At 41.0% G+C, this 27,964-nt stretch overlaps 1 protein-coding gene across 1 annotated transcript in view; it reads right to left on the reverse strand.

Moving 5' to 3' along the window:
• Positions 1-260: 260 nt before the first annotated feature.
• The window catches only part of TXLNB (taxilin beta), a 42,704-nt gene continuing 15,000 nt past the window's right edge, over positions 261-27,964 (reverse strand). The window contains exons 4-10 of the mRNA XM_045843764.1: positions 25,549-25,719; positions 18,869-19,063; positions 17,041-17,160; positions 13,195-13,269; positions 7,023-7,115; positions 4,803-4,898; positions 261-3,565 (exon numbers count right to left, since the gene is read on the reverse strand). Coding sequence (XP_045699720.1) covers positions 2,753-3,565; positions 4,803-4,898; positions 7,023-7,115; positions 13,195-13,269; positions 17,041-17,160; positions 18,869-19,063; positions 25,549-25,719 — 1,563 coding nt within the window. The 3' untranslated portion in view covers positions 261-2,752. The remainder of the gene's footprint in view (positions 3,566-4,802; positions 4,899-7,022; positions 7,116-13,194; positions 13,270-17,040; positions 17,161-18,868; positions 19,064-25,548; positions 25,720-27,964) is intronic.

Consider the following 27,964-nt stretch of genomic DNA (forward strand, 5'->3'; position numbering starts at 1 on the left):
TCCTCCAGCCGGGATTTCCCCCTTCTTAGCCTTGGCATCGTGTTCTCTCTATCACCTTCTCTTCTCCTTCACACACAAACCCACCTCACCCAAGGTTTTCAAAGTTCACTCTGTTACACTCTGCTCAGAGACCAAAGTATCAACCAACGGTAGAATAAAACCATAACCTTTGTTAGGTATTGTTGAAACATAGAAGGAACAAAAGTAATCATAAATAGAAATTAAAATTTAAAAATAAAATCACTGCCAGAACATTTGGGAAACAAAGTACCATTTTAATAGACACATAAATCATAGTTGTTTCACTTGAAAAACACCAAACAACTTTAGTGTTTCTGGAAAGCAGACTCGGCATCTGTAGAAATAGTTACATGAACTTGATAAAGACCTTATTCTTTCAGGTCTTATGAGTTATTGTTATAATTAGTAAGGCCACATTCTAACAAAAAGGACTCTAATAAAACATTCTTTGAATATTAAAATAATTCTCCCAAAGTCTGTATTAAGTTTTGCAAATTTCAGGCAAGTTATTATATCCAAAACTCTGCCCAGGATATAGTTAGTAATGTGTTGCTGTGAAAGCTTTTTGGATGGAAAAAAAAAACAAAACACCTGAGTATCAGAATATTTGATTTCCCAGATTTTGGCTCCTCTCTTGCCTGTTTCTCTTTGCTAAACATTCAAACTGAGACTTTACTATGATTATCTAATCTTACTCTGCTCTTGGAAGTTTAGCCCCAGTACATAGTGGAAAAGAAGACCCTCCTGAATTGTTATGGTGAATATTTGGGTCTGAATTAAATGAATGGTTGAATCTCTAAGACTTCAAGTGATGTTGATTTTGGCTGGATACCCTGTAGTTACAATATCGTAGGTCTTTAAAAAATACATGGGTCCTCAAATAACAATAAGCTCTTTTTCCCCACAAAATAGCATTTTGTTATTGTCCTCACTGTCTGCTTCAAACAAATTTTATGCAGTTTACAGTTCTTGTAGCATGTGGTTGCTGCCTACGAGCACTGTGTGCGCCTTGGCAGACGGCACAAGGGACACTGAAGAATGATTTCCTGCATGAGTAGTAGAGAACCTTGCTTTTATCCATTTTTCTACTTGAGTTCGACTTTTAAGGTAGGGCTGAGTTAGATTCCTATTTTCTTTCCTCCTTCCTTTTCCCCTCTTTCTAGAACTTCTTTCCCTCCTCCCTCCCTCTTTTCCTTCCCTTTTCTTTGGTGCAGTCTCCTTTTATGCTAGGTAGAGTAACTAATGCTGTCACTAGTATAGGAGGTTCTTGTCAAGTTAGGGTACTGTAGTACTCAGGCAGACAACCCCAGGTGTTTCAGGCTTTTGCCTTGTTCTGAATCCTCACTTATTTTTCCAGTCATGTTGAGTAGGGAGCCATTTGTCCTGTGCTTTGTACTTGTGACAGTAGAGAATTCCTCAAAGTAGAAAATGTGTTGGTTTGTAGGCCTCATCACTCATATTGAGACCCTGTTTCGGAACGATAATAGCTTTTACTTAGCAATAATTGAAATGAGGGCAGGAAATGGAAATTTCCTGGTAGTAAGAAGGAGCAGATGTTTTGAGAATAGAGACTGAGACAGTGACGGGCAGGGGAGGTGGGAAACCCTCTGGAGAGAGCGGGAGGCGACAAGGAGGGCACTGAGGAGTTGGCAGGGCCAGGTGCGCACACTGTCTCAAGGCCTCTGCAGCACAAGAGGCAGGGGATGAACGAACACAGCTTCTTCTTGGCCTGAGGACCCTCAGTCCCGCCGTGCCCTAGCTCCCTTTCCCACTTCCAACCCCTTCTGAGCAGGAGGCCACAAGTACGCCGGGTGGCAGGGCAGTGGGCCGAGTCGAATAGAAGACGACACTGGAAGAAGAGAGCAGTCTACACCTGTTGTTGCTCCCCTTTCAGTTCAGGGTCGATTGTGCTCATCTTCACACCTGTGCACTTGACACGGCCTTGCAGTCTAGCCCAACCGTGGTTCTGTCATTTGATCGGTTGGTTGAATTTATTGACCTATCATTGGGTTACTTATTTTTGCCCAACATTACATGGCCTAAATACTTGTGTTCTGAAGCTGTGTCTGATTCCTAGAGCATTAGTCTACTGTAGTCCTAAGAGCAAGTAAAAGATAATTTTTTACTTAGCATCTAAATATTTTGCATGAGAGAAATTTTAAAAAGGATTAAGAAATGTATGTAAACACACACATATGTGATATACATATGTGTGCACAAGCACATTCATGTATACACCCACACATGTATACACATGTATGTATTTAAACAGATGTACCTGTACCTATTTATATATTATATATATAATATATAAAGGGAACCTGGACATCCATTACTTTCTATAGAACTTATTAAACTATATATGAAAATAAAGATGGAACATCACATATTATAGTGGAAGTCTTTAAATACTAAATCTTACTGTTGATTAACATTGAATTAAGTGCCACCTTAATAGCAGGTTAATATAAATTTTCTTTTTGCATGCTTTGTTGCCATTTGGGAAAATTATACTATTAACCAGTGTTAAATAGAAAAGCTCCAAATCAGTTATAAGTTGAGAACAAATAGCAAAGGCTGAATGTGCTCTGCATAACATTAAAAAATATTTTGACTCTAATTAAGTCTCTTCCATCAGACACCGCTAGCCCTTAATGCCTCTTTCAGAAGACAGTCTCTCATGATGAAGGCGTGAAGTCAGGAAGAACAGCCTCTGGAGGCACCGTGAGGCTTAGTCTACTTCCTCCAGGTTGGTGCCGGCTGCCTTGGGCAGCTGGGCTCCAGCCGAGTCCCCTTCTGGAAGGCCCTCTGCTGCTGCTGCTGCTGCTGCTGCTGCTGCTGCCGCTGCTGGGAGCTGCCTACTAGGCTCCTCTCCAGGCACCCCAGCCGGCACTTGCTCATCTGCTGCGGGTGATAGAGCAGGACCACTTGCCTCCGTCCCCCAATGCAAGGCCTCTACTGAGGACTGTGGGGCCTGACCGGCAGCTTCCGCCTCTGGATGTGCCTGCTGATCAGCCAGTACTCCAGTGGGGAGACCCTGGTCTTGGGGCTCTGCGCCAGACCCCACAGGGAGATTACTGGCCCTGGGAGGAGGTTCTGCCTCCTGGCCTCCTTCAGCCTCAGCCTGAGAAGCTGGGGGAGGTGGAGAACTCTCTGAAGGGCATGAAGGGCCCAGAGAGGGTTGTTCTGGCTCCTTGAGGGCCACGTCAGCGCCCCCTTGAGGACTGCTGAATTCCGGTCGGAGTTCTTTGGACTGGTCAAGGGTCGGCTCTGAATGATGCATAACCATGAAGGCTGTGGCCAGGTTTGTCACAGTATTGTGAATACTGTTGGCGTTCTCTGTGTCAGCCTCTTCACCCACAGAAACTGTCGTCTCTGGTTCTTCGTCAGAGCTGTGCTGGCCTTGGTCATCCTTCTCAGGCATTTTCGCTTCTCTGATTTTTTTGTAGAGTTCGTTTCTCTCTTCTTGTAAAGCCCGACAGAGATTCTCTAGCCTCCCGATTTTCATCACGAAGCACTCATATTCTTTGGCCCTCAGAGCTTTCTGCGATTTGAAAATAAACACTCACATAAAATGTCAAAAACCAAATTGCCAGGATGTTCTCTGGGGAGATGCAAAACCATTTGTCCAGGAATTTGCCTACCAGGCTCTGGGCTTTGACCACAGAGTAGGGGCTGGACAGATACTTGGTCAGAAAATCAATTTTGTTTTTTTGCATTGTATGCTAGACTCTGGTAGAATTTTAGCCACGCTGGCAGTATTTAGAAAAGAAAGATGGCGAAGCCTCTCTTTGCTTCAGTCCAGAGCCTCTAAAATTGTAGATGGATGTTCTACTTTTAAGACTTAGAGGGTGTAAGTAGCTGCTGGTGGCAAAATGAATGAGATAGACCGGGGCTGGGCAGTGAGCAGTGCTTTATCTGCTTTATGGATGCACTGCTCTGTGCTCATCCAGCAACTGTTTGATTTATGTTGATGGATAATAAGCTCATGTCTTTGGAATTGGTTGCAATTTGGGATGAATTGTTAGAACAGTAATTATAACCACAGAAACTCTCCACATGCTAATTCATAATGCTGGCCGCTCAAACTGTTCATTTTTCCTTTTCTCTAGAAATGCCAGCATTTGTGCATAAAATCATTCCTAATCATCTTGCTCCTTTAGCCCATCTTTGTGCTACTCTGTACCTTTTAAGGCTTTTTTTTTTACTTGTTTACATGGAAAAACTGTCACCTGTAAGACCTGCCTCTCAGATCAAAGGCCATGTATCTTTGCCTTTATAGTCTCAATACCTACTCAGAGCCTGACAAAATCTCAGTGTTTAAATGCCTGTTGGAGGCATTACACCACATATCTCCGTATCTGTCTATAAAATAACACACACCCTGGGTGCTTGGGTTGGTGTCTTCTCTCAGTATGTTCAGATCAATGAATTCATTCTGTACCTATTATATGCCAGGCTCTGGGGAAATTCAAAGACCAGTGAGACACTGGTCAGGCCTTTGAGGAATTCACAGTCTAGCAGGCCTCTGCCACTTGGGGGACAGCTTTGGAATCCACAAGTAGACAGGTGACTTAAGGGACACAAAGCTCTTCAGGAGTCCAGACCTGATTCTAAATTACTTTGCTCTAATTACTTTTATTACGATGTCATATATCCCATCCCAGAAAACGTCAGCCCTTTTCCAAAGGTAATCATTTATACTATTAGGATGTAATTTTCTAATTGTGAATATTTTGACGAGGCAGGGGAAGAACAAGCGAAGGGAAAGGCTTCCTCACCTCCTCAATCATGTCCAGCAGAGCTTTGTTACAGCTCTCAAACCTGGCTTTCCACGTGGCCGTGTCCTTTTCCAGCTTCTTCATTTTCTTAGTCGTCTACAGAAATTAGAGCATTTTAAAATTAATCCTGAAGAGTTCATCTATCAAAGAAGCTATTAGTTCCACGTGTGATGTCAAGAGAAGCCCTTCTGTTACAGGTTGCTGGAGCATGCACAAGTTCTAGGTGAAGGAATGAAGAGCAAGTGGGCAAGGTCACGATTTATTCCCGAAGCAGCTAGGTCGGCAGTGAACAGGCGTATTTGCGCTGGAGCCAATTCAGGGAAAAGGAAACTGCTGAGGGCCACACTGTTCTGTCAGGGGGTTTTCTCTCTTTTAAAATACAAAGAAAACCTTAATTGAGTCCCCTAGATAAGCGTACACTTTAGATTATTTACTTTCTGGCGTAGAGACCGTCAGTGAGAGAGCTGGCCAGGCTCTTTAACCATCACAATGCGGACGACATCTAGGCACATCAGACAAGTGGCCACACAAAGGCAGCTTTCCCGGCCCGCACATTTGTGGAATGCAGTAAGGCTCACAGGATGTGATCACACACATTATCCATTTCATCCTCAAAACAGTCCCACAAGGAAGGTTCTGTTTTCGCCTCCCCTTTAGAAACGGGGGACTGAAGCTTAAGAGAGGTGGAGTAATAGTTAGGTGAGTTACAGAGGTGGCTGGAGTTGTTTCACCCCAATTAGTGCAGGGTGTGCAGGTCACCAGGCTGGGGCTGTGTGTGTGGGGGGGGGGGCCGGAAGGGGGGAGGCAGATACACAAGTGACTGAAATACAGCCTGCCTTTTCTGAACCCGAAACTGCTTACGCTCCTGGTTGTAGGATCTCCTCTCTGCTTGAATGAAGTAGAGGACAAGGCACGTAACCCAGGCACAGTGGATTCACCACAGCTGGCACTTGCTACTTTGTGCCAATCTGCCTGAGGCTGGGTAACCTTGGAGGCCAGAGGCTGGGCCCAGCTGTGGGCCCCCAGGCTGTACAGGGAAGCTGGGTGAGCCTCCAGTGGTTTTTTCACTTTGACCATTTCTTAACCAAGTTTATGAACTTTTAAAGGTCATTGACACCTTTAAGAATTTGATGAGGTCTGTGGGACCACTCAGAGAAATGCGAATATGCCTATCAAAGTTTTTGGCTAATTCTCAGGTTTACTACTAAAAAGTTAATAAATGAATTCCAGGTTAAGAATGCTGTTTAAGACTTACTCCAATCTTAAAACTATGTAATTTTGAATTAAAATCTTTTTTTCCTTTTTAATATTTATTTCATTTTTAAAACTCTGATTCATTTTTTCAAAAAATGGATAGATCCCTTCAGGAGTGGGAAAACTGTAACCGTTAATAATTGTTGGTCTACTTCGGTTTGCTTGCTGAACTGTAAAATTTATCTTACTATTTTATGAAAATGTTTGAAAAGGATGCTCTCTACCCTTAAAAAGGGTTAATGCCAATGCTCTCAAAACACAATTTTGATGCTCATTTTGTTTTGGAAAAACACAGAATTGAATAAGATTTAAACATTATATTCCACAATCACAGGCGTACCTTATACTTGTAAAAAAAAAACAAAAACCCTAAAACTTTTAAAAGTTGAAAAGCTTTTAAGATATATTAATTTAATTTTAACTCCACACTCATATGAAGCAAGCAAGGGAAATAGTGCCTTGAATTGTAGATAAAATTGAGGGAAATTGAGTGAATTATCCAGTTCAGACTTCCGTCTTATTCAAAGACTCTGTCAGTTACATCTTACTACATATCTTCTAGGAAGGATCCTATGAAATGGCATTTTCTACCTTAAAATTTTACTCTTATATATGAAAGCTTTTTTATCTTTAGAAGATTAGACATTCTTTTATTTCAGTATAAACAACATAATGTTAAATTGCTAGCTCTTGTCTTTCCTTTTTTTTTTTTAACTCTCCATGGACTAGAAAAAATATCTTCCTCAAAGTAAAAATGTGTCCTAGTGTTTTTGGACTCTCCTTCAGATTAATTTCCTAGATACTTACCAGTAAAAAAATACAGCCCAATCTCATTGGCACCTGTAAATGTTTCATTATTTTGTGAAGTGCACTGGAATATCTTAGCAAGAGAAAAATGAATCCAAAGGAGAATTGCCTGTCAAAACAGAAAATGTCAACATTTTGTATGGGATAAGCAGTACTCACTTTATCCATTTCCTGTTTGAAAGTGGCAAACACCTCATTGCTTTTTGTCAGCGTGCTCTGGAACTCTTCAAACCTTCCAGAGTACAGGGTGAGCTGTAAATGGGAAAGAGTGGATCTATTTTAGGGCTGCTTTCAGAATGTTTCCAGAACAAAACAGCATGCCATTGTTCATTATTTGTTAAGAAAAATGATTTAAGGGAGTTGTCAATACAGTGTTAGTAATATGTTCAGTTCTTTTATGTACTACAAGATCAACCTAGGTCAGTGACCATGATTGAAGTAGTTCTTTAAAGAAAAGTGAAATAATAAAATATGTCATTACCACTTCACTATGTCATAACTTATACTAACAAGGATTTTTTGAGCTCTGAGCATATGCATGGACTGTATGTACAAAAGTATTTGACATGCAACTCCTGCTTTTGAGGAACCTACATTCTTGATGGGAAGACAGTCCCAAAGGCAAGCTGACTTTTATTCAGATAACATGAAATGCCAACACAGAGAAGGAGCCATGTTTATGGGAAGAAGGTGAGCCTTGAACTTGGTCTTGGAGGATGTGAGAATATAGACAAATGAAAAGAAATGATAAAGGGAATGTGGACCTTACATGGACTAGGGCTCCTGCCATAACTCGGTTTGTACCGCTCTAAACAATTGCCATTTCCATTTTAGACAGGTGGTTTTGTATATTTATAAATACAGCATTCTGGTCAATAGCTGTTAAATGTCCCTTTTCATCAAAATCATGTGTGTTTTTTTTTTACCACTTTTCTGCACATGGAAATAATGAGTCTAGAGGAAGGAATGCCTTTTGCTGATTTGCATGAAACCTCGTTGCATTGGCTAGTGTGTGGCTCACCATGGGAGCACAGAGGAGAGCTTTTGTGCCTCCACACCCTCAGTCCCAAAGCTTGCCTTTGGGGCAGAAACGAGGCAGGACAGGAAAGGGCAGTGCGTGAGTACTGGATTGTTAGTGACAGTGATATTGTACAATAGTAAAATTCTGCTTTTAAAAATAATTTTAGGATGGCATGTTTTGATGCGTGATTTAACATGGATGATTCAAGTGAGTAAAGCCTACATTTTCAAACGAGTCTTTGCTACCCTTGAGTGCCTGGAACAGCCCCGAGTTCTCAAGTGGGTACAGAAATGTCTTTTGTATGGAAGAAACAAGTTTGCAACATCCGGCAGCAAACAAGCACCTGAGGCTGCCCTTGCAGACGGGGGTGGTTGGGTTATTGGCCAGGTGGCAGGCACCAGCTGACCAGCCGGTCGTACCTGTGAGCCTGTCCTTCTGAAAGCAGAGAAGAGTGCACCAGAGGAAAGCCAGTAGAATATAGAGCTCTTAGCCTTGGAGGTGGGAGTTAGAGGGAGTGTGTGGGCATCAACCCCAAGAATTCAGAAAGCTTGCTTGTCCAGAATGGCTCATTCATAAATGATTCAGAATGGCAGAGGGTTTATTGCCGTTCAGAACAACAAAATGATAACATAAACCCTTTTCACTGAATACAAATTTTCAAAAGAAAAGTCAAACAACAGCTGACCATCATTCTAAAATCGTTCATCAGCACTGTGAGTATGTGATGGAGTTTGGAGCAACTCCAGTGCTGTAAAATGTGATTCTGTGACATTCAGATTGGGGAAGACTGAGGAAAGGGGCGTCAGGGAGTTCATGGCCAGGAAGGTTTTACACACACACACACACACACACACACACACACTCTCTCTCTCTCTCTCTCTCTCTCTGTCTCTGTGTATACGACAATACTTCTATTAAATGCAATGCATTCTCAAAGCAGATTTAATGCTGTTTCTTTTTTTTTTTTTTTCCAAAGACATGGTTGGGATCCAATGAATTGATTTCAGTGCCCAATGACTAGATCAAGCCTCTCAACTTAAGAGGCTCTGCCCTATTGCAGATTCCTGGTGACTAATACTGCACATGATCCTGCGGCCTAGGGTGGAAGTAACTACCCCCAGCTGATCCTCTTCACCTTCTATTACAAAATCAGTTCTTTTACATTCTTGGTTATGCACTCCTATTAATTTTTTTCTTACTTTCTGTCTCCCCGCCCCGTGCCCCATTTTTCAGCGATTCCACAAGAGTTGCATGGCAGTGTCAGACACTTGGGTCTTCTGAGCCATTCCTTCCAAGCCCGTTCTTGTAGCCCTGTAGTTGCAGGTTGCAGACGGGAGAGGGCAGGAGTGAGCGCACATGTGATCTGTCTCACAGAGCAGCCTTGACAGTGCTAGCGGAAGTAACACATCTACCCTAGCTAGCCCTCATCTTCATTTGAGCAAAATGTTCTTTTTATTGTATCAGCTGGGGAGATTGAGATGACAGACACATCCAGAGTGCCAGGAAGTAATGTTTTGCTTTATTATCACCTCTTCTGGTCTTTTTCTAATTTTTTTTCTTTAAAAAATTTTTTAATTTTGGTAAAATACACATAACATAAAACTGACCATCTTAACCATTTTAAGTGTATAGTTAAGTAGTGTTAATTATATTGTCATGCAACCAATCTCCAGACCTTTTTCCTCTTGCAAAACTGAAACTCTATACCCCTTAAACAACAATTCCCCATTTCCCCCCTCCTGGTGACTACTTTTAATACTCTGCTTTTCTTCCTGTTTGACCCCATTGCATACACAGCAAAATCCACGTGGATTATATCTCTCTTAGGTAACCAACTCCAATACTACTTACACTAACTAAAAAGGTACACTTCTGTTTACTGTATGAATATTTGTTTGCTAGTGTTTTTCCTCTCTCTATCAAATGTGATACGTGTTTGCTTTGATGCATTCCTGCTCTCACTTTGGTATTTCAGAGAAGCGTGGAAGCAATACCCAGAGGTCACTCCCATGCTTCTCCTGCCAGAGGCAGAAATATTAGAAACAAACAGTGCTAGTGTTAATAATAGCAATAATCATCCCAACATTTCACTTTTAAATGGGCTGAATGACACACACATTCTTTTAACTGAGCACCAAATTTAATTACAAACATTCGTAGTGTAGAGGGAACATAACTGTGCTCGGGAATTTTCTGAGCAAACTTGTGAGATTTGGTCCAACTATAATAGTGTTTTCAGAGGATTCTCCTCTCATCTTGTATCGATAAGGTGAGGACTTTTGGTCTGAAAGATGATGATTACCCATCTTTAACAATTTACTCACTGCTCTTTCCCTTGGGTCGTATTTTGTGTCTGCATTGTCAGGGACTGCTGATTTTCCACATCTGCTACCGCCTTCCTCCTTATCGATCCAGTGAACACTCTATTTGTAGTGATGATTGCATCCCATTGATCATCTCTGACATTTACTCTATTGCCCTGGTTTGTATAATTGAAAGCCAGACATCCTTTCCCTAAGTGATAATCATGCCCCAAACTGGCAAGCTGTTTGACTGAAAAGTGATTTCCATCGAGGAAGACACAACTCACCTTTGGTGTTTCCCTTGCTCATATGGTAGAAGTGGGGACTGAGGCTTCCCCTTCCAACCTCCTACCCCAAAGGAGGTGTTTGAGGGCTATGCAAAAGAATCTGTGACAGGCTTCAGTTTTCAAGGTTTAAATGTTTTAAATAGATAATGTCAATATCTTTCTAGAGGAACTTATCTGAACATTATTATACATAGGGACTTGAACTTATCTGAGCATTATTATACTTAGGGACTTGGGACCTCTACAGTCTTCTTGATGATTAAGTAACTGTTGGAGTTCTGAAGGTGCCTCAAAGGTGAGAGACAGACAAAGGCGGGTCCCTGTAGAGAGAGCCGTGTGCTGTGAAAAATAGGGCAACAGAGGAGAAGGAAGTGTTCATTACGTTCATGAACTAGCGCTGAACAGATCCTTGGGATCGTCCTTTCCAGTGGTTCTTAAACTTTTTTACAGAGACTCCCTTAGACTCATTTATCCCTATGTGGGTCCTCACCTATGAAATAATACTAATATTAGTGCATATACTGCTCATTAGCATTTTATTAACATTATCATTATGACTAGATTGTAAGTTTAATTAGGCAGAAGTTTTTTTGTCTCTTATTGATTACTATATCTGCAACACCTAGAAGCATGCCCAGCACTTAGTAGGTACTCAGTAAGCCTAAGTTGAATTAATTAGGTCTGTTACGGTCTAGGCACTGAGCTAAGTTCTTTGCATGCATAATTTGGAAAAAAACTGTATATATTACATATTCGTGAACTCATTTTTCCCTTAAAAACGTAATCAAACATATGAATAATTGCTGTCCATAGTTGCTGACAGACAGCTGGTATAATGTCAAAAACAACTACATTTTTTGCATAGCAGCTGCTGCCCTACGTGCTATGTTTCGGAGATAGGGAAAAGCAATGGGTCTCCCAGCGGTCAGAGGGCTCCAGCTTGGGATCATGAATCCATTGCATCACCCTTAGTTTACAGGCAAGGAGATTTAGTTCAGGGAGGCTTAGGCGCATTGCACAGGGTCATGCAGCTTTTCCACAGAAGAGCTAGGACTCTGACCCCAGTCCCTGGACTCAGTCCAGCACTGAGGGATGAGCAAGAAATATTGGCAAGTCTAGAACCCCTGGTAGATGCATTTTTGAGTTTGAGGAGCTATAGGTGGAGAATTAGAGACCACCTTACGTTTTGATTTTATAGGTCATTAAAGGCCTAGATTGTCATGCCAAGTGAATGAATCACTCTCTATCCTGGAGTCTGATGATATTAATACACTCTTCTCAAGTTCATTATCTTTATTTAGCAAAGAGGAGTAGAGATTGCTTATAACATGATGTGAATAATGCATAACTTCAAGTAGTGTCTATTGTACCCCTCTAGGCTCTGTGTTGTGAATGGGGCAGACATAGAGCCAGAAGCTCTGGCTTGATTCTCCAGACCCACCCCAGGTCTGCGAGGTCACATCTCCTTCCCCTGCCTGTCTCTGCCACCCCTCTGCCACCTGCCCCACACAATGCTGTGACGGGCTCTGTGACTGCCTAAAGGATGATTTTGAATTTAGTCTTTGAACCCCGTGTCCCTCAATTCTCTTAATAGCCAAAAACTTTATGGCTCCAATGTCTATGTAGTTGGTATTTTAGAAGTATTTTGACATATTACCAGGGAAAACAATTCATTGTTGCATTCAGTACATACATTGGAAAAGTGTGCTTTAGGAAGAAGCTTAGACTCCAAACTGTTGTCTGTTTTTTTGTCTGTGCAGTGATATCATTTGTGACTTTAACTTTCTCGGTTTTCTTATTTTCTTTTTCTTTTACAGTAAACAAGTATTCAGCAGTCAGCACATAAACATTTACAAGTAAATTGCCCAACTCTTAAATTAATGCTGCCCAGCTCGGAAGGCCTCCACTCTCCTCACCATCTGCGGATTTGTTCTAAGTGACCGCCCGGTGCCTGTAGGGCCTGTGTCTCCCCTGGCAGGGGAGCCAGCGCCCCTCTGCAGCCTGCACCGGGGCGCCTCCCCTGGAATCTGACAGGGAGAGTTTGCCCAGAGGGGCGGGTCCCCCACGGCCCAGGGAAGATGGATAGGTCTGGCTTTCCCCCAGAGTCAGATGCTACATGAGGCTTCAGTTTTGAGTCTGAAAGATGAATTCCCATAATCCAGTCCCAACACACTCTGGACATCACGGAGCCAAGTGAAAATGATTCCTGACTTGTCTGCCATTTAGTCATTTGCCGCTGACGGAGCCAACCTCCGAGAGCACAACAACCTGGGTGCTGACTCTAGTTTTCTAACTTCCTTTTATTATAAGTAGTACCAAACAGGCAAGGACATTTTCAGTATTGACAGATGGTGCATCTGAGCAGGTTACACTTTATTCTTACCTGGATAGGGTAATGGGAGAAGACAGAGTGAGGACAAACGAATAGATAGGTGGGAACCCGGTTACCAGCTTGTTCTCATTGGCCATTTGGGTGCCCTTCTGTGCATGTCAACAAACCTTTTGACTGGATGTTATTGGTGCAGAACATGTATTTTTCTAAGATATGACGTTGGGATTTTATTTTTACTTAATAATAAAAGTGAAGTTATTCTTCATTTGTGGTTTCTGTCCCCTTGCCCCTGCCACACGCAGGCCTCCTGCAGACCGCCTCTAGGTCGCAGCCATGTTGCTTGGGAACAGAAGGAGGGCCCGCCCCATGCATCGCCTCCCCACGTCACCTGAGCCTGCAGGACGGTCTCCTGTTCCTTCAGCATTTTGGCCTGAAGTTTCCACTCTGCTGCCTGGTTCAGCAACTGTGAGAGGAAGGAAGGCAAGGAAAGTCTGTCAAGTTGTCTTTTAAATGACCGTTTGGCTGTAATCTGTGTATAAAACATAGTAACTTGCTAATTAGCACACTCAAGTCGTTTTTGGAGGACTTTGTGAAGACTCTAAGAAATCTAAGACAACAACTAGTCTCAGTAGTTGGATTCTCAACTAAAAATTAGTAGTTTTATTGGGGAAAAAAGGGAAATCATTTTCAAGTCAAGCATGAATCATACAAAATTCGAACTCCCACCAAATTCTAGAACCTTCTCTAGCAATCCTACCCAGCCATCATTTGGCCTCTGCCTGAACATCTTCGTAACGTCCCCACCTGGGGCACTGTCGTGTTCCTTTATATTAAACCCAGAATGAGTCCCCTAACCAGTGTTCTCCACCACAGCGCACATCAGAATCTCTCAGGGAGCGTGTGCAAATGCTGATCCCTCTCAGGGAACGGCAGTTAGGGAGTTTAAGTGTACAATTGCAATCCATGCTTACAGCAAATACCCAAGATGGTTTGACTATCAGTGGTCCATGGGTTACATTCTGAGAAACACAGGAGTAGAAATTCGACCTATTGTCCCAAGTCCTGTGTAAGGTCTGCAAGGTAAGTCCTGTGTAAGTTTGCAGAATAAGGTCCCTCTTCCATAAGGCAGCCTTCCAAGTACAGTCAAGGCCCTCATAAGAAACAGGGTCAGAACTCAAGAGCTGAGGGGTTAAATTGAAAAGGTTGTTTTAGGCATGAAAAAATGGCATAAATGTTATTTTAACCTAAGATGTATGCTCATTTATTTATCCATTTTGATGGAGGGCTCTGGTGTTTGTTTTGGGTGTGGACCTTCATAATATAAGTCAGCAGAATTTGTCCTGTTTTTACAAAAATCGTATCCATAATGTGCCATTTAAGATTTAGATTATTTTGGAAGCCCCGTGTGCACTGGTGGGGACCGTGTGTGGTCTGTGGTCCCCACTGTGGGGGACGTGGACGGGCCCTGTCGCTGGCAGAGCCCCGGTGTCCGTTAGTGTTGGCGCTTTGGCTGTCCAGTGCTTTGGTCTGAGGACCCCTTGATGTGATGAAAACGGTTCAGGACTCCCAAATAACTTTTGTTTATGTGGGTTACATCTATTGTTGTTTATTAATTAAAACTGAATTAAAAATAATAGAGTAAAAAAAGACTTAGGTTTTTTTATTCTTTTTTAAACAAAAGTGCTAGAACCTGAGACCAAAAGACACTTGTGAAATAGCTCGACTTTTTTACTTCTGCGGAGTTTGACAACTTTCTCCCGGTCTTTTACAGCTGCTAACATCTAGTTGGACACCTGCTCTTCACTTACTCTAGTCTTTCAAAGCATTAAGTGTAATTTTCCTAGGACCACTTTCTTTTCATACTTCTTTTTCTTTAGTAAACGTACGATTCTGTTGATTTACATACTCCAATCCCAAGGATGGCTGGAAATAAAGGTTTGGGAGTAGAGGGCTGATTCTTCGTCAGCCCCATCTTATTTAATGGGAAAACCATGTGTAGGCCGCCCAGGGCCGCTCACTCGCCTGTTGCAGGATTCAACAAGCTCTGGGCTCATTGGCAGTGCTCGCACACAGAGAGTGGTGAGCGCTGTGGACTGCTCTGGTCAGTCGGTCAGTCAAGTGGCCATCAGTTAAGAAGGTTCTAATGTATTTAAAGGTAGGTTGATTTAAGTTTTTTCTTTGTCTCTACTGTAGAAAAGTGTCCCTGAGGTTCATGTATTACTTTTGTAATCAGAACAACAACAGAAAACCCAACAAAATTATCATTTTAAAAACCTGAAGACATTTTTTTCCTATCCAAGTTTGTCTTTTTTCCTATGGCTCAACCTCTCCATTTGTAAGATGGGTTCTATATGTTCCCCTATGCCTGCCAGTACGCAGTGAAGGTGAATTATTACAGAAGTGAAATAATTTGAGTGGTCTGGGGCAGCCATGAGATAGGAGGCCTCTAGTGTCCCCTCTGGTCATCTGAGTGGCATGGTGGCCGTGTGCATGGCCCTGCATCCCTAAGTGGGTTGAGGAGACCTGTTGCGGTGGGTGGTCCCCGACAGAGAGGAGGCAGGTGGCTGCCTGTTCTATTTGGATGAAAGGCACTTCCCAGCGCCGACATCATCTCATCACTCTCAGAAAGAAGCATCAGAGCTAGAAACAGGATAGGAGGCTGGCCAGCTTTGAAGAACTGAGAGGGCTACTCTTCTATATTTTAGTTTTTACTTTGAGAGCTAGGTTGTAGATGGATTAATAAATTCACCTTCTTATTAACAGCATGTGGGCTTCTGTCTGATTTAAAATTATTCAGTGTCCACTAGGTTATGTTCTCCAAAAATTCATTCTTTTGTTGCTACATTTGTAAATCAAAGTCATGTCTGCATTACTATTCTAACAAATTGAAGTGATTCTGACCTGGTTTCCAGCAAAGGTGAACCTTGAGATCAATTGTTAAATGCCCAAATTCTAATGACTGGCCCACTGAGTCTTAAATCTTTCTCTCTCCCCAGCAGTGGACACAGACTTCAGCTTTGCCTCTGAAACACGCCTGTGCATGTGATGTACTGTTACAGGGCTTTAGCTTGGGGGCAGACACACTTGGGTGTACTGTACATCTTGGTTGATTAGCAGCGTGTGACCTTAATTAAACAAGTTGTATATCCTCGTTGAACCTCTTGTCTGTAGAATGGCCCAGCGCTGTCCAGGAGTGTTTGGGGTGAATGAGATGCCAGTAAAAACCACCACTCTGTTTCTTAAACCAGAAACTCAGGAGTCTTCCTTGACTCCCCTCTTTTCTCCCTGTGACCATCTTCGGTTCACTGCATTGCCTATGGATTTCCATTAAAAACACAACTTGTATCCACGTCCAGCTCTCCATCACCACGGCCACCTCCCTGATCCATGCTGCCATCATAGCTCGTCCACACTGCTGCAGTAGTCTCCTAACTGTCTTCTTGTGTTTGCGTTCCTCTTTGGCTCATTTTCCTCCCAGGAGCCAAATTTATCTTTTACAGATGCCAAGCAGATCATGTCACTTTCTTTGCAAAAATTACCTAGTCCTTTCCCATTATTTTTAGAATAAAATCCACACTACTTTCCAAGCCTACAAAGCTATACCACTTGGCGTCTGCTTTCCACTCCAGCATCATTGTGAAACTTTCTCCCGCTGGGTCAGCCTGCTCTTGCTACCTTAACCTTTTATTTCTAAAGGATGTCAAGCTGGTTCCAGCATCAGGGCCTTGGTTGCTGCTACAGACATCCTTCTCATCCAGGAGGGCTCAGCCCAAGCCATCTCCTCTGGCCACCCAGTCTCAAGTAGGTCCCTCCCTTCTGCCCTTCTCAGTTCCTGCTTATTTCCCTCGTAGCACTTACTCTTATCTGAAATTACCCTTCCTTGTTTGTTTGCTTGTTAATTGCTTATCTCTTTCCAGTTAGATTCTAATTTCCGTGATGGGTCATGATGTTCTCCATCTTGCTTACCACTATACCCCATCACCCAGGATGGAGCTTAGCATCTGACTGGCACTGGGAAAAGATCTGTTGAATGGATGCATGACTATTTTATATAGAAAGTAATTTAAGTACAGTGCCTCCTACTGGGCTGACTAATTTAGTCTCCAGGGAGCTCAGGCTCTTTTTCCATCAGCCTAGGGTTCTGTGACCATTCTCAAAACCAGCTTCCTTAGGGCCTCCCTGAGCCCAAGGCAGACCAGACAAGCACAAGCACACTGACTCAGACGATAAGTACATATTCCTTTTCGCGTTTGTGTCGCTCCTCTGCTTCCTTCATCATTTCTTGCGCCTGCTCGAGTTTTGCATCCACCAGCTTCTGCTGCAGTTCTCTGTGTTTAAATATTTTGTCCAGATGCTAAGGGGAAAAAAAAAGTCACATGTCAAGCATGATTTGTCATTGGTGCTGAAAACATAAAATAAAAAAGTAATATTGATATAAACACATATTCTCCAGGTTTTAAGATTTTAAAAAATGGGGGGGGGGGGTTGTGATAAATGCATCGGCATCACTTATGGCTTTGTAGAAAAGCCATAAATTGGTGAAGTCCCCTGAATTTTGCCAAAATTCAGCAATTATTCCTCTAAAGGCTCCAACATTGTTTTTCTAAATTTGGTGACTATTGGATATGATCTTATGCTAGACAGCACAGACAGGGAGGTATATCGTGACAGCACCATCGCTCTGTATGTTGGCTCTTTCTATGGATATAAAACCACCTTTAAGCACAACATTAACACAGTGTATCACGGTGAATTCTCCTCCACACCATCCACATTCTTCCTTCAAGGGCATAAGAAGTTCTGGGGTACCAGCATGTGGCCCCAAATCAGGGACGAAGGCAGGAGCCCCGAGTCCAACACTAGTGGGCAAGACAAGGCCAGGGTCACAGATGAGCTGACATGCAACTGTGCTGCTGTGTGACTCCACACCTTGACCTCTCTGCCAGCTTGGTGAAGAGAAGCTTCCAACTCTATCCCAATGTGCAGAGTTTCTTGGTCACTAGGAGGTTCCATCAGCAAGAGGACATGTGGAATTCTGCCCTTGGGCCTTGCTTAGCACAGCCCCAGAAATATGTAGCCAGTCCACCAGGCCATTCCCATCTGAGATCTCTCTGAAGAGTATGACTTTTTAGTGCCTTCCCTTTTACTGAACCTTCCCTCTGGAGCAGGTTGATCTTCCTGATAAGATAAAATGTTCACATGGCATTTTGGCTTATTACGAAGAGTTTCTTGATGTGCCTAAGTGGTACTACCGTGTGCCACTGGCTCAGTTTTCTTAGCATGTTGCCGACAGAACCACTTCGACTAAGTTATGTTACATGGTGAAACAGATTTAAAATTTGGGTGCGATGAGGAAAGACATATGATATATCAAAATCCTGAAGGGACTTCTGGAGTCTTAAAAACATATCAAATATTAAAATATAATCTTGGAATAATGAAAGAATCCTGATAGTCCCCTGAATGTAAATGGCTGAAAACAAAACTCTTATGAGTTTTGAACCATGGGTGATTCAATCTCATAGTCTCAACTTTCCATCTATAAAATATGCACAATATGTCATGTAGTGCATAAGATTGCTGAGACAATGAAATGACATATTATATGTATAGTTTTTAGCGCATGGCCCAAACTAAACTCTGAATAATACCATGATAATTATAATTATTACATTATTAATACTGGTATTGGCTAGTGGGGGTGTATAGAATACAAATCCATATTGATTCTTAAGAGGGTGTGTATGATATTTCTTGGCTCTGTAGAGAGCATTTAAGAAAGGCTGCGGATAACTGTACTCACAGCCTACCACTTTCTATTTATTGCCTTTGCTTTGCAGTGATTCCAGTTTTGAAGATATTCCATATGACTTTCTGCCAGGTATTTTGCAATACCATCTGTTTTTTTGTTGTTTTTTTTGGCTAGTAGAAAAAATCCAATCCTAAATATTAATCAATTGAGAAGGCTGGCCATAACTTTCTTATTAACCACGTTCCCCACCTTCACAACCCGGATCAGGATCCGTACCCAGTACTTCTAAGTTCTTTGATGTGGTTCTTACCTCCTCTCTGAGCTCATACTGATCGATGATACTTTTCAGCTTCTCTGCAAGCTCTGTGTTCTCCTGACACAGCTTCATATTTCGCTCACTCTGCTGCTCAATCTGGGCCTGGATATCTGTCAGGGTACTCTGGAAATGATTTGTGATCTCTTTTCTTTTCTCTTCTTCCTCCCGTGCCCGCTGAAGGGTTTCCTCCTGTGAATAAAAAGCAACATCTTTTGTTATGCTGGTTTCCATGCACCCTGGGTTTACAGGATTCAGGGTTAGGTCCATGAAAGGAGATTCGTGTGCAGGAGGAAGCAGGGCCATTTCTCTCAGTTCTCTGGAGCTATGATGCTCAACCCCCAAAACCAATGTGTGAGCAAAGGTTTCAGCTGTGAATATACGGTCACTCAGAGCAGGTGCAGTGCGAGTCTGGACTTTGATAGCTGGTGATGAATAGGCTTGTTTGAAGGATGACGGGTCTCCTGTGTAGTGGATCAACTGCAGTGATTTCTAACAAACATGCAGTCACCCGGTTTTGATCCCTTGACTGTGGCCTGGGAAAAAAGGCCACTCGGTTTTACTGATAGATGAGACAGATCATGAGTTCCATTGGTTGGTACAGAAAGAAGAAGAGCTCTTATAGTCCTCTACAAAAATTATGGGCTGTAAAACATAATTGTATTACCCAAGTTTTGGAAATATAAGTGGTTTATAATATAAACTTTTCCTTGGTAAGAAAAAACTCTCATCAAAAAGCTTGAAAAGGAAACCAAGATAGCTAGAGATCAATTGCAGCAATCAAAAATGTAAGAGGAAACCTTAGAAAACGTGCTGGATATTTTATTTCTGAAGAATAATCATCCCATGTGTCATGTAGGGTAATTGAAACATTCAATGTAAATTTTGAATTTGAAAGCAATATTAAATTTCAAATCTTCTTTAACTCTAAAATGAAACATCTAATTTCCCCTCTTCCACGTTGTTAACATTTAAGAAGTGGAAATTAGCTTTTATGTGATTTTTGTTCTCTTTTCTCCTAAATCAAAACTTTCCCTTCAATGCTAACTAGTAACAAAGCACCCACATTTCTCCCATATCTATATTGAGAATTGTTTGCTTTGTGATTATTTCTCTCATTCTTGTAGAATAAAAGGGTTTAATCTTGCTCCATCATACCAAAGATAGAGGCGCTGCTGACAAGTGATACAGACATTTTAGGATTCCTTTCAGTTCTGATTAATTGTTATTATGAAAGCTTCCTTCATTGTTGGCAAGTAAAATTACACTACATTTAGTTCCCTACTGCTATCAAATTATGTAGCAAGATTTAAGAAAAGGAAATGATGATTTAAACAGAAGTAATTGTGTAAATCTTTATTATAATAGTAGAATAATGTGATCAAAATAAAGCTGATGCTGAAAATATTTTAATTTATTATTAGGTGTTCTCGTTCCTCTACAGTATTAACATAGTTTCTAACTCCAATATGACTCCTGATATCAGAATTATAATTTATTCATGGTAAAACATTTCTTGAGTGACAATATCTTAGGGATATTGTAGAAGATAGTTGTACTTCCTAATCTGAAGAAATTCACTATCTGAGATCTTACTTCCCTGAATTTTGTATGCTAATACGTATTGTACATATTTCGCTAAAAATGCTCATGACCATGTATATTATTAAATATACATATGGTAGCAATTATTTCATCATTGCTCCTGGTTAGCTTAGAAGCCAACAAGTTCCTAGTCATAGCATTACAGACCATGATCTGAATGACATTGGCATTTATAACAATTCCGTCCATGGATGAGTAAGTCAATGGAAGAAGCATCTTGTGCTACTCAGTAACTCTTGAGTTTTTCACTGGCCACTAGACACAGAAAGAAGGTATAAATGTTATGAGGGCATTGGACACATGTCAAACCATCATAGCATCCATTGCTGGCTCACAAAAGGGCATCTTGTATTTTACATTGAATTGTTTTTCTTTTTTCTTTTGAAGCTTTTAATTGTATTTCTCCCATTACCATTATTCCCCACCTCCCACAATCAGCACACCATTGTTCATGTCCATGAGTCTTTTATCCTTTTTGCTCCATCCCTCCACCCCCTAATTATGCCCCCCAGAGCTGGCAGCCTGCTCTCTATCTATGAGTCTGTCTCTATTTTGCTTGTTAGTTGAGTTTGTCCATTAGATTCCACATATAAGTGAAATCAGATGGTATTTGTCTTTCTCTGACTGGCTTACTTTATTTAGCATCATGTTCTCCAGGTTCATCCATACTGTTGCAAAGGGTAAAATTTTCTTCTTTTTTATGGCCAAGTAGAATTCCATTATGTAAATGTGCCATAGTTGTTTTATCCACTCATCTAGTGCTGGACATTTGGGCTACTTCCATATCTTGGTAATTGTAAATAACACTGCAATGAATGTAGGGGTGCTTATGTTCTTTCAAATTAGTGCTTCACGTTTCTTTGGATATATTTCCAGAAGTGGGATTGTTGGGTCAAATGCCAGTTCCATTTTTAATTTTTTGAGGTTATCTCCATACTTACTGCCTTCTACAGTGGTTGAATTGTTTTTCAATGAGAGAAAAGTGAATCTAGCACAATTTTATAAAATTTGAGTCAACTGGTAAAAAAAATGCAATCATTTGAATGGTGTCTGAGATAAAATTTTCTTTATTAAGTACATTATTCAAAGTGCAAATTAATGCAAAGGAGATTGAAGAACAAAGTCTGAATACTTAAGAAAATAATCTTTGCAAGCATCATTGTCTATCTTAAAACTGGTGCTGTGCCTGGCACATGATCCATAGGTGTTCATTAAATTTTTTTAAGTGAATCAATGAATTATTAATTTATATATAGACATATGAGTACTTTTTTAACTAGATGATTCCTATAATCCACATTAAGATTCTGTGAAATCCTGTGATGATAAATCATACTTATTCCTTTACTAAAATCATGCCCGAAACACTTACCCATTCCTTACAGGGCAGTTCTTTTTCAGTATAATTTGAGGCACAGATTTATTGCTTTGAATATATGCAGTATTTTGTTTAAATGAATCCATATCTCAGACTTTAACTGGTCTTTTTCTAAATTATTTTAAATTGTGAGATTCTGTGGATTTTTTTTTTATTTACTGGAAAATCAATTTTAATAAGGAAAATTTAATAAGGTAAATTTTATGGTTGTGGAAAGAGCCTGCTATGTATTCTCCTTCTGTATCTTCCCAAGCTGCTGGCCCTTGGATTTTCCATATAGCTATACTTAGGCTGTTTCACTAGTATGGCCAGGGAAGCTTATACCATGCTGACCCTTCTGCAGGTAGCAACTACAAACTCTAGAAAAAGCATAAGAAACAACTACAAACTCTGGACAAAGTGTGAGAAACAACTACCTAATGACACTGTAAAGCAAACAAAATCAGGCAGATTCTGGAGGGAAGTTTACACCTGTAAAATGGGAAGTATACATTATAAATTTTCTATTTTTACAGCTGTTAGCTTGAGGGAAGACTGCAATTTGACAGCTGAATGAAATAGGTAAAACTCTCATAGAAAACCTACTATCTTTCTGGTCTGAACATTAAGACTACAGAGTTCTGGGCCCCCACAGCCACTGGAAGGTAGGGGGATTCCCAGGAAGGAGAGAGTCAGAGTGAGAACACCATAAAGTCTTTGAATAAACTCCACCCAAATCTTTGACTGGCCCCAAATCGTAAGTATACAGGGTGGATTCAAAGAAGCCTATTTAGGAAAAAAGAAATGAACTGAGATTTGGTTTGCTGCCCAAGAGAGAGAATTTGTAGTTCGACTCTAACTGAGTTAATTGCGTGCTTAAAAAAAAATATCCAACAGTTTTCAAGGAGTATACTAGAAACCATATTTTCCACAACATAACAGCTACAATATCTGGGATATAATCTGCAATGACTTAGAAGAACCAATAAATGTGACCCATTCTAAAAAGAAAAAATGACCAGAGGAGGTCTGTTCCATAACATCCCAGATGTGGAATCTTCAGACTTGAATTTTAAAATAGGTATTATGACTATGCTCATTGATATAAAGGAAAATATTATCTCAATGAATGAAAAAATAGGAAATCTCAGGAGAGAAAAATGATAAGAAAGAAGCAGATGGAAAGTCTAAAGTCGAAATTTATAAAATATGGAATTTAAATACCACTGGGTGGACTTAGAGCAGAATAGACATTAGAGAGTAAAGAGTGAATATGAAGATAGACCAATATAAATGATCTAATCTGAAAATAAAAGAGAAAAACGATTGCTGAAAACCATGAAGAGAGACTTGAGGACCTGTGAGGCACTAGCAAAAGGTCTAACACACATGGAATTAGAAACTTAGAAGGGAAGGAGAGACAATGGGGCAAAAACAATTTGAAGAAATAATAGCTGAAACTCCCCCAAATTTGGTCAATGAGCTAAAGATTCAAGAAGCTCAGCAAATCCTAAGTAGGATAAATATGAAGAAAATTTTTCACATATATTTGTATAATAATAAAATGGTAGATGTAGATCTAACCATTCCAATAATTACATTACATGTTAGTGGATTAATATGCTAATTAACTGGCAGGTAGTATAAGAATGAAAAAAATGAAGTTTAACTATATACTGTCTGTAATAGATGTATTTTAAATATAAAGATCCAAGTTGAGAGTAAGTAGATGGAAATAGATATACCATGCAAACAATAAAAGTAGGAAAACTTGCGTGGCTATATAGATATCATATAGTATAAACATTAGGATAAAGATTATTGCTGAAGGACATTTCATAGGGATAAAACAGTCAAGTTATTTAGGAGGTATAATCATAACTATGTATATACATTATATTAGTACTTCAGAATACCTAAAGCAGAAATGGACATAATTAAAGGAAGTAGATAATTCCACAATTATATTAGGAGACTTTAAACATCCACCCCTCAAAACCTGATAGAACAACTAGACAAAACTTCAGTAAGCATATGAATCATCTAGAGCTAATTGTTATATTACTTATGCAACATACACCGAACAGCTGAACTGACATTCTTTCCAAGTGCATATGGTATGTTCATCAGGATGGGCTATAAAAATGAAGACTTCTAAAAAACCCATGGACCAGACAAAATATCAGAAGTTAAGAAATATTTTTAAAATTTTAATCCTGATTTTATCACTTAAAATATGCATGACGTTGGACAAGTAATTTGGATTGCTGAGTCTCAGTTTCTTCAATAAAATGAGATGTTAACCTTCGTAAGGTCACTGTGAAGATGAAATAAAATAACACAGGGAGTGCAGCTGGCACAAGTCCTGGCACAACAACGGCACCAGATTTCCTTGTCCGTAACCGGAAGTCATTCCTGAGGGTGTGTGTGCACCCACAGCCCCTGCCATTCCCCGTCATCCAGTCTTTGAATGCCACCTGAGCAGACCACAGCACATTATTCCACTCTTTAAATCTTTTTGTGGAAAAATCTGCCCACTACATCAGATTTAATTTATCTCCTTATTATGGAGCTGTGAGAGCCAGGAGATTTATGTCAACACAGAGGGCTATTACTCGAATACATATCTCAAGTTGGGAATGGTGCTTCCCTTCCCAGACCCCTATCTAACCTGGGTTTTGATTGTCCTGAGAGCGATGATTGAAGAGATGCCAGAGGCCCATCTCCTACAACTCATAATTTGAGAGTTCGAGTTCAAGTTCATTACACTGGCCTCCCACTTCCCAGATATTAAAAGGCAATTTTTGAATGCGAGGAGAGATTATCCTCTTCTATTTTTCCTAATTGTACAAACTCAGCAATGATCTTAATCTCTCTGTTTCTTTAAGTATTTCCTTTTAAACACATGTACTAATAACTCTCTCCCAGGAATATTGGTGTCTAATTAATTCTTGTTTGTCAAAAGCTTCAGCATCTTCAGCTGGAAAGGGGATTGTGAATGCAGACAGTATTATCTTGGAGAGCCCTGCATCTTGCTTCATTGAATGGAGCTAGCATCTGTGTGTAATCAAATTAACCACACAACTAGAGGCTCACACTGTAATTAATGAAACCCATGCAGACTGAATGAAGTGGTCAGTCTATTATTTTTAGATTGAATAATTAAGTATGAAGAACTTCGGTGTTTCCTCAAGCAGCTGCTGTTTTCAGATGACTATTGACATTTTGGCTCTCAGTTTTGCTTTCCTGTGTCAACTAGCTTTTTGTCAATTTATTTCACGTCATGCATATTTCATTATCATATAAAAAATGCTACCTTTTTACAAATGGGTATTTTAAAGAGTAGAATGAAAACCTACCTTAAAAAACAAAACTAAACAAGCTTGACATAAGCGGAAGGTAAGGGAATGGCATACATTTCACTAAGGGCCTGGTCTGTGTCAGATACAACATGGACATTGTATGTATGTGCCTTCATTTAATTTTCTCCAAGCACACAGTGAAATTAGCATAAGCCCCATTTTATGGATGAGGAAACAGGCTTGGGGAAGTAAAATAATTTGTTGAAGGCCACAAATAGGCAAGTGACAGGGCTAGTATTTGAACCCAAGGCAGATCTCTGATTCTGAAACTCACGCCCTTCCCACGAGTGCCAGAGGCCTGTGTCGATACCGCATGCAAGAAGATGTGTTGTGCGGGCCATGGGGACACATACCTTCAGTGTCTTGTTGTGTCTCTGCAGTTCCCGACACAGACTCTCCAGTTTGCTTCGAGCAAGGATAGCCCTGCTGTGTTCGCTTTGTAACTGGTCCTTTTCTTTTTGGATTTGACCCTGCTTCTTTTGTAGGAGCTTTAAGGTCTTTTGCTCAGTGCGATGTTCATCCAGCTAGACAGGAGCATGCAAATGTGAGAGAAAATGGCAGAAATCTCTTCTGAGTCAATAAAAAAGGAGCAAATGGGGAAATGCCTAAAGGTTACTCTGGTTGTTTGGAAGTGTGTTCTTTGCTGTGATCAGTGTCCCTCTGGAATCAAATGAACTTCACCAGTGCTACCTTTGTAGTACTGGCAGACACAGTTTTCACAGCACAACGTTTATAGATTTTTCCTTACCCTGATCGTTATTGCTCTCTTCTTACTTTTACCTTCTTTCTCATGGTCTAGAAAGTAGCTTTAGCTTCCTTGAGTCTCTCTAATGGTGCCAGTCAGCATTAGAAAGGCATGACTCATGCCCTGTAAACTTCCAGAAGCCATATTACTAATGCCTTGTGCTGGGGCAGTGGTCAACAGTGTGTCTGCTTAGTTTACCTTTAGTTTTCAACACCCTTTCTTAAAATAAGCTTACTGCAACTATTTTTGAAAGTAGGAAAGAGAAAAGCAGCCTCCTGGTAAATAGGAGATGAAGTCAGGGGTCGTGAGAAAGGGGGAGAAGAGAAAGTGGCCCTTGACTACCTAAGCATTGACTGTTTGTCACCAAAGTTTCAGAAATAGCCACTGCGCAACTTAACGGCGCATGTCTAGTGTCTGTAGCATGCCCTGCCCTCTGCCCACTGGCGCAGCCTTCGTGCTCGTGCTGAGGAAGTCCTGACGGTTGTTTCCGCTGGGCACAGGTGGGACTCCTCACCCTCTTCCGGCAGCCAGAACTGAAGGTGTATCAGGGACGGCATGGAACATGGAACCAGCGTACCCCCAGATTTCCCATCTCAGGGTACTACAGTTCTGGGGCAGGGTGGCCAGAGAGAATGTAGAACCAGTTAAATTTGAATTTCAAATCAATAAGGAATAATTTTTCAGTAAAGGTATACTCAAAGTATTCTATGAGACATACTTTTACTAAATCAATTTGTTGTTTGTTTACCTGAAATGAAAGGTTAATTGGGCATTTCGTATTTTTATTTGCAAAATTTGGCAATATTTTAATGAAATTTTAGTCGGGTTGGGGCAGCTTGGGGACCAACCTCCAGAAGCCACCAGAGACTGGCACCCTGGGCTGTGGATCACAGCCTGACAATCAGTGTGGCCGCATGGCAGTGGCAGCCCTTTGTTCAGAGCCATTTCCTCCGCCGGCCTGACTGGTGGGTAAGCCAGGTACGTACTTGTCGTAACAATGACCTTACTGGCTAATGAAGAGGAAAGCCCTGGGAAGCCCCCCTGTGCTTCAGGGCTGTCTTTTTTCCTGGCACCTCACAGAGTCTGAGGCAGATGGACACACATCACGTGAGTCCTGATGTGCGTCTCCGAGACCCCGTCTTGAAGAGGCATGCGTTCCTTCTGTGAACAGGACTGTCACACTTTCTTCAGCTCACAATTATTTTACTCCTGTAGCGCTGAACTGTCCGTGATAAACCCTTGCCACGTCCAGCTGGGGATATTCATACATGATATCCTATCCTCATATTTGTGGGCAATTTTTAATTACCAGTGGGAATTAGCATTGGGAAAAACTGGGTCCATATTACTATAAATATTGATTAAAATTGATAGCCTTCTTGATGTTCAATTGGAAAGCCAATGATATTTTATTATATATTTTTCATGCTTACCTCCTATTCCTAGGATACATGAGAGCCTTCCATTTCGTACTGTATTTATTGGATAGGGCTGGAACATCGCATGCTTACGTTTAGACTTGACAGACGTATTGTCCTTTCTTGAAATTTATACATTGTTGTTATGGTTATTGCCTTTACGGTTTAGACTTTGCTTTTTGAAGACCAAACCATATGTCAGAGTTTCTCAGCCTTAGCACTATTGACATTTGGGACACATGATTTTTTGTTGTGGGGCTGTCCTGTGCATTGAGGGCTGTTTAGCAGCAGTCCTGACCCCTACCCACTAGAAGCTGGTAGATGTGTCTCCCAATTGTGACATCCAAAATATCTCCAGACAGGTTCTGCCTGTTGTCCTGTGGTAGGCAAAACTGCCCTCTTTGGAGGAACAGTGCTCCATCTGATTTATCTGAGCGTCAGGAGGAGGAGACTGTATGTGTATCTCATAAGTTGGAAGAGAGATAATCTGTGCTTGCTCATCAACCATTTAATGTTGTAGTTTACACAAGATCACACACATCTGAAATTTAGCTAGGTCTGTCTTGCTTTACTTACCTAAAAACCCTCAACTCTCTGATAATTTCT

The sequence above is a fragment of the Phyllostomus hastatus genome, unplaced genomic scaffold (assembly GCF_019186645.2).
Source record: "Phyllostomus hastatus isolate PE091 unplaced genomic scaffold, TTU_PhHast_1.1 phas_contig_40, whole genome shotgun sequence".
Lineage (NCBI taxonomy): Eukaryota > Metazoa > Chordata > Mammalia > Chiroptera > Phyllostomidae > Phyllostomus > Phyllostomus hastatus.